Here is a 7,506-nt window from a genome sequence, read left to right on the forward strand (position 1 = left end):
AAATAAAATGAGAACACAATAAATAACTTTGTCAATATATTTAAAAACCTAAGATGAAGTGGAATTTTTTCTTGAAAACGTGAATTGGCAAAACTTCATCAAATTTGTATAGACGTGTAGCAATTACACGCATTTAGACAGTAGATAAAAACTTACCCTCTGTCAAAAATAGTTTAAAAAACAAACAACAAACCAACCAAACATAACAACACTAAAAACAAACTGACCTTCAAGGAAGAGATCATCTCTGTGTTGTACAAAAACACAGAGTAAACAAAAAAATTCTACCCAACTCCATTTTTAAAGTCTAACTAACTCCAATACTAAAACTAGACAAAAATACAATGAAGAAAAATTACAGGCTAACTTCACTTATGAATAGTAATTTTAGAAATCCTCAATAAAACATAAGCAATCTGGTCCGGCCGAGTGGTGTGTTGGTTAGGAGTTGGCTTGGGATGCCAGCTCTAAGCAGCAGGGCCCCAGTTCAGATTCCACATGGGGGCCAGTGATGCTGCGCCCTCTACAGCTAAGATGGTGAACAACAGCTCAATCTGGAGCTGGGCTGCCATGAGTCACCGGCAACCGCGTAGGCTGCAGTGGAGCTACAGTGGGTTGCCGTGAGCCGCCAGCAACAGCATAGGCTGCAGTGGGGCTGGCCAACAGCAGGCGTGAGCCACTGTGAGCTGCCGTCCAATGGCCGGCGAACAATCTGCCTCAGCCGGGAAGAGCGCAATGATAATACCAACATGGGCCAGTGAAGCGACATCCTCCACAACTAGACTGAAGAACGAAGGACAGCAACTTGTCTGTTCCCTTTCCCCGATTCCCCAATGCTGCTCCCCTCCCCCAATTCCCCAATAAAATCTTTAAAAAAAAAAAAAAGTAGTACATGACCAAGTTGCCTTTATTCTAGGAAGCAAAGGTATTTTAACATTAGAAAAATGTAATTTACCACATCAACAGATTAAAGAAGAAAAACTTCATTATCATTTCAACAAATGCAAAAACCGCCCCCCAAAAATGCATGCAATAAAATTCAACACCCATTCATGATGAAAACTCAGAACTTTTTTAACCTGATAAAAGGTATACACGGAAATCCACAAATGAATACCATACTTCATGGTGAGATGTCATTTCCTTAAAGGACACTCAGGACCACGGAAGTGGTGAAAAAAAGTGAAAATGAAAGTACTGAAAAAGAAAAAAGCTCCTGACAGACAGAAGATTCATTTTCTAAGAAAACAAATTAAGACCCCCCACAGCTGCCTCACATGCCTGCCCGTGCCTGCCTGCCTGCCGTGGTGCCCTCAGTCTACACCTGACAAGTCAGGAAAAGGTGAGCTCCAACTGCACCCAGCACGGGAACCAGCTGCTCATAGACAGGTGCGCCGGCCACTTTCTAGAAGAATCTAGCACTATCTAGAAAGTGAAGATGCCCAAATCTCTTCCAGGTAAACATGCACTAGGCCAGTGTTCTTATAAGCTCTTTGGAGCTTGCCCTAGAGCACGAAGTAGACTTCACCCCTCAGCAATGGAAGCGGCATCACAAAACAACACGTACCCTCACTACCTACACTCTGACCTTTGCTCTTCAATTCTGTTCTAGTTTACCTTGGTTAAGAAGGCTGCTGCTCTCCCTAAACTGATCTGATAGCTCACTAATGGTCACAGCCACAATGTGAAGAGCTCTGCCCTAGGAGGCTGCATGGAACCCCGGGAGACGCGGGTGAGAACCCACGCTCGCCTCAGTGTGTTCCCTCCCTTTCACTGGTCTGTAGTGTGACAGGTACAATTCATTTACTCGCTGTGGTAATGTAATTTCTGTACCTGCCTGGACAAACACGCACAGGTACAGGGATGTTCACTGCAATAAAATCTGAAATAACAAAAGCTGGAAAAAAGCCCAAATTTCTGTCAATGGACAATGAATAAATCGTGCACGCATACAATGAAACACCCTGCAGTGGTTAATTTACATGGCTGTGTGGATACACAGTGACATACAAAATCGTAAATCTCACCAACGTTATGGTGGGCGGGAAAGTTGCAGACTGACAATGTAAGTTTTAAGATCAAATGAATTCTGTCTGTGGGGATACGTGTATTGTCAAAAGGAAACCGTGCGCGGCCCCTCAGAACACAGGCAGCCAGTCCCAGGTCCCCGAGCTGGGTGTGGCCAAGTGAGTGAGCCCAGGGGAAATGAGTGCTGCCAGCAGTGAGTGTCTGGGACTGTCCTGAGGTGGGACTAGCGTGCTCCCTTTGCCCCTTCCCCTTGTCTTCCTCACTTGCTGCTGGACGTGATTGCTGGCACTGCGCAGCCCCCTCTGACCATGGGTGCACTAAAGAACGAGTGGAGCAAGACAGAAAGGGCCTGGGTGTCTGCAGATGCCAGCACCAGCGCTGAACTGCCTGTCTTCGGCTTCTGAGAAAGAAACTTCTCTCGTGTTTGAGCCACGGTATTTGGAGTCTCTCTTGTCTGTAGCTGAAGCTAATCCTAACTGATAAAAGGTACTGTCAGATAACCTCGAGAAAAATAAAATGTGGCTGGAGCTTGAAAAACTAGGTGAATACAGAGCCCTAACCACACCACTCAAAGTGTGTGCTCCGAGAGGAGGTGTTTAGGTGAAGTGAACAGAAAGCATTTCACATCTTCACTCAAGCATCCTGAACCATCCGTGGTGATGCTCTTCACCCACCTGTCAACTGAACTGAAAATAGGTTCCCCTGGGGCCAGCCAAGTGGCACGTTGGTTAAGAGCTGGCTTGGGATGCCAGAGGGCCCCGGTTCGGATCCCACACATGAGGGCCAGTGACACTGCCCTCCATAGCTAAGATGCTGAACAACAGCTCAACCTGGAGCTGGGCTGCCNAAAAGAACAGCGAGAACTACAATATTGCCACAGAGACATGAAAGACAGTTCGAGGAATATAATTAATAATGTTGTAAATATTTTGTAGGGTGTCAGGTGGTCACATGTCTTGCTAGGGAGACCGCATCATGGATTGGATGGGGAAGAGGCTTGATCCCTGCACTGTACACCTGAAGCTGATGTTGTATAATATTGTATGTCAACTATAAGTGAATATATATATATAGATAGCTAGCTAGATAAATAGATAGATAGATATAGTCATGGGACGTGGAGTATAGTGTGGGAGTAGAGGCAAGGGAATTGTAATAGATACGTATGATATTGGGGGGAAGTGAGGCGGCAGATTGGGGGAGGGGGGTTGTCACTTCGAGGGGTAAAAAGTATAACTATTGCACTGTGTTGTACAGCTGAAACTCATTCTAAAAAATGTGTATTTCATAATAAAAAAAAAGAAAAGCGCGCTCTCAAAGCTGGACAGACTACCCGCAGGGCCTCTGATCACCGTTAATGCCGAGCCACTTCCTACCACACAAAAGGAAACAGAACCAATGTTACTATGTACCTTGTTTTGTACTTACTCATTCTGTGGTTCACTTGGCTGTCCAAACTGAATTTTAGAACCTCATTATTAATAGATTTTTCTGGACCCAGACGTACTAAATTTATATCTCCACAGTTTCCTGTTGATAAAAATTAGAGATTAATAAGGACACCGCAACATCTGTACATAATATCTATTTCTAAGCAAGTATTTTAACAATCAGAGAAGGGAGCTAACATGAACTGTCCATCAACTAGATTCCTGGAACTCTACTGCAGGCTTCATACACATCATTTTAGAGGTCCTTCCTAACAACCCCATAACGCAACAGAACCATTCTTACCTAACAGAAGCTAGCAAAGTCGCAGAAACACTACATTGCAGGGTTCAGATTCTATTCATGTTTCTCAAATTATATTCTGTACAAAATTCCATTGTAAAATATATTTGGGAAATGGTGAGTTAAAATAAAACAGATTTCTTATCCACAAGCTAGTTCAGATATATAGATATATATAAAGACTTTCATGTATGAATACATACTTGAATTTCAAGAACAGAATCTCACTTGACCATCAATCATTTTCTACGGGATACTCAAAACAACATTTTTGAAACTCTGCTCCACATCACACGCTACTCCAGAAATTCTGGAGTGTGGTCATTCTAAAATCTGTAAACATCATTTAACTGGCTGGTGTACTGACCACATGTTGATTTTAGGTTACCACATTTTAGTTATTATTTAATCTAAAACTCTCACTGCATTACTGGGCTAAACTATAGCAGTCATGCAGTTTATCAACACTCGTCCCTGTGGGACACGTCACAGACTTTTTTTACTATCTATTTCCTTCTACTGAATCAAAGACCCATAAGAACAGGGTTTGGTTTTGGTCACCGCCCACAACAGTGGCTGGCACACAATAATACCCCCTGAATGAACAAGTGACTTATTACAAAGTTGTCTACAACTTATTTTTGTTCCTAGTTCAGCTCCTTCTTCGCATCTGAAGCCATCTTCTTTGGCCTACATTTACTTGAAGGTTTTAAAACTGGTAACTTACTTGTCTTTTTGAAACAGGGCCCGGTTGGGACCCCCACAAAAGAGGCCTCGCCTCTCCCTGCTCTAGAGTTTAACAATGGATCAACCCCCTCCCTGTGGTTTGAGTTTGGAATGTCCCCTGTTCCAGTTCCCTGCTTTAGATAATTACCCTGAAACTTATGCTTGTTTACTGATCACCAGAATCTCTACGGCCTAGCATTCTTTCCAGGTTACTGTCATCACTGCTCCTGGGTTGATGGCCACGGTGGAGAGCCACATGGCCTGAGGGGAGGCTCCACACAGACCCCGGGAACCATCACGTGGCCTCTGGAGGAACGCCCAGATTTTCCCTTAAACACCCCAAGCTGGTCTGAGAATGTGAAGGCAGTTTTTGGAGGTGTTAACCCGCTGCCTTCTCAGACCACCGGAGCTCTGATAATAAACGCTTATTTTGTGACCCAACTCCTGCGTCAGTCTATTGGCTGAGCGGTGCAGGTTGAGCGGTGCAGGCAGCGCGAGTCCAGACTCGTTTGGCCTCCAGTTTCCTTTCCACCAGGAAGGTGGATAAGATCACCTAGAAGCTCACCCTCTATGAATACCTAGACTTGTTCCATAAACTATAACAGACAGCCTTTAAATTGCAGGGGAATTCAAAAGCATGTAAGACAAATCCCTCAGGGGCCAAAAACAGAGAAAAAGCGGAAAACCAGAGTTGAGAGCTTCGAGCTGCTGTGGCTTCTGAGGGATGGGCTGAGGGGTGAGCGAGCGCTGGTCTGTGTCGGTGCTCAGGTGTTTTTTTAAGTTACATTCAATAATAAAAAAAAGAGATTTAAAATCTTTGGTTCTACAGAGTTTTACAAATGTCTACATTGGCAAAAGTACCATTCTAATCAAGATATACAGGTTTGGTAACAGAGGCCTGGATTTAAAGCCCACTAGAAGGCAAAAGGGCCTGAAAGGGGGCGCGGGATGAAAATCCAGTGACCCTGTCTTGGCCTGGGCTTGGCTGGACAGAACAAATGCTCTTCTGGGACTGTCCAATCCCAGACCCGTGCCAAAGGTAAACTTAGAGACTAAATATATGATACAGGGAACAACAAAAGTGACTCTCAGAAATACAGCTGAGGTTTTTTTTTTGTTTTCTTTTTTAGCTGAGCCATCCTGCCATCTGTTGGCAGCTCAGCGGCAGCTCAGCTCGGGCCGTGAATCAAACCGGGGACTCTGTTGCTCAGAGCTCAAACTCTTGAGCGAGCTCTTAACCAACTGAGCCACTTGGCCGGCCCAGATGAGGTTTTTAAAATGAGAACACAATAGGGCCGGCCGAGTGGCGCGATGGTTACNTGGAGCTGGGCTGCCATGAGTCACCAGCGACGGCGTAGGCTGCAGTGGGTTGCCATGGGCTACCGTGTGTGGCCGGCAGCCAGCGTGAGTGGCCAACCAGAAGCCGGCGACTGATCTGCCTCGCCCGGGAAGAGCACAATGATGGTGCCAACTTGGACCAGTGAAGCATCGTCCTCCACAACTAGACTAAAGAACAAAAACGACAGCAACTTGTCTGTTCCCCTTCCCCCAATTCCCCAATAAAAATCTTTAAAAAAAAAAAGTTCTTTTTTTAAAGGCTAGTACCTACCATAACGCCTGTAAAACTGATAGCATTCTACTTCTATACTAAGAAAAACCACCTTTGTCTACTGCAATGCAAACAGTGGACCCTTGAACAACTCAGGGTGAGGCGTGCCCCTCCCCCTCCCAGGAATCCAAAACCCTCGTACACTGAAGTTGGCCCTCCGCATACGGAGATTCTCAATCTTGGTTCAAAAACACAAGTGTACTGTGGTCGAAGAAGATGGTGTGAATGACTTCACAGTGCAGACCATTTAGTGTTCTGCTTAATAAACTCATGTTTTCATCAGAGGTTCACTCAGCCCGTTTCTGCTCCTGGAGGTGGGACTTCTGTCCCTGTCTGTGATACATGCACCCACAGGCACCATGGCATGTGTATGGGCTCTGGGAAGACGGTGGCACCGTGGCCCTGCAGTGCTCCCACGCTGAAGTCGCCACGCGCGACGAGTTAAGTGGCCCACAGAGCAATGTGCTGAGCAGAGGAGAGCACAATACCCATGAACATGGACTTCACTGTTAAACTTGGAAAGACTGATTTTGGGCTCAGTTTAAAATTTTAATGAAAAGCTTTCCACATAGTTTTTAACTTAAGTAAACAAACTGCTAATGTGACTATGCATTAAATTCAACTATTTATTTAGCCACACAGAGAAGGCTTATAATACATTCAAGATAAAAAAATCTCATAAAAAATACTAATTACCAGCTGACATTATTGTCTCTTGTGACCTCCAACTGAAATACTGTATTATTTAAAATGCAATGGAGTTGCCACTGTCACTACTTGAATTAAGACACATGTGATTTTCTTTCTTTTTTAATGGGGAAACTACCCATAAACCTATTTTTATTAACTACTCATCTGATTATAATTATCATAATTGATTTTACAGTTTGGGGAGGGGGAGAGTAGAGCACCTACCAAGAGTTTTTAATACTTACCCAGACCTAGAAAAGGAAAAGCTATTCTATAATCACCACTTACTTAGAAATCTCATGTGGTGATAAGCATTTTTAGGCTAACGAAAAAAATGTAAATGTACATGTAACTATACCACTTTCTCCACTCTTCAATTTGTTTCAAATTTTTCATAATAAAAAAAATTTTAAGTGTAATTGATAAAAGCCCATAGGTCATCTGAACTATTTCATAATTAAATTAAAAAAAAAAAAGAAAAAACGGGAAAATGCTATAGGCGAACTACTTACCTCTTTAATTTTAGAAGCAAGTTCCTGCCTTTCTTTTGAAACTTGGGTAATTTTTTCATCTAATTCTTGCCTCTGGAAAAAATTATAATGCCAGCATTAAAACTGAACTAAGCATGGGCCGGCCGAGTGGCGCGATGGTTAAGAACTGGCTTGGGATGCCAGAGGGCCCCGGTTCGGATCCCACACATGAGGGCCAGTGACACTGCCCTC

At 43.9% G+C, this 7,506-nt stretch overlaps 1 protein-coding gene across 1 annotated transcript in view; it reads right to left on the reverse strand.

The window, feature by feature from the left end:
- Window positions 1–7,506, reverse strand: part of SETX (senataxin) — a 79,620-nt gene that overhangs the window by 24,584 nt on the left and 47,530 nt on the right. Inside the window, exon 17 of the mRNA XM_019641744.1 lies at window positions 7,297–7,368. Coding sequence (XP_019497289.1) covers window positions 7,297–7,368 — 72 coding nt within the window. The remainder of the gene's footprint in view (window positions 1–7,296; window positions 7,369–7,506) is intronic.

This window comes from Hipposideros armiger, unplaced genomic scaffold, assembly GCF_001890085.2.
Source record: "Hipposideros armiger isolate ML-2016 unplaced genomic scaffold, ASM189008v1 scaffold_3, whole genome shotgun sequence".
Lineage (NCBI taxonomy): Eukaryota > Metazoa > Chordata > Mammalia > Chiroptera > Hipposideridae > Hipposideros > Hipposideros armiger.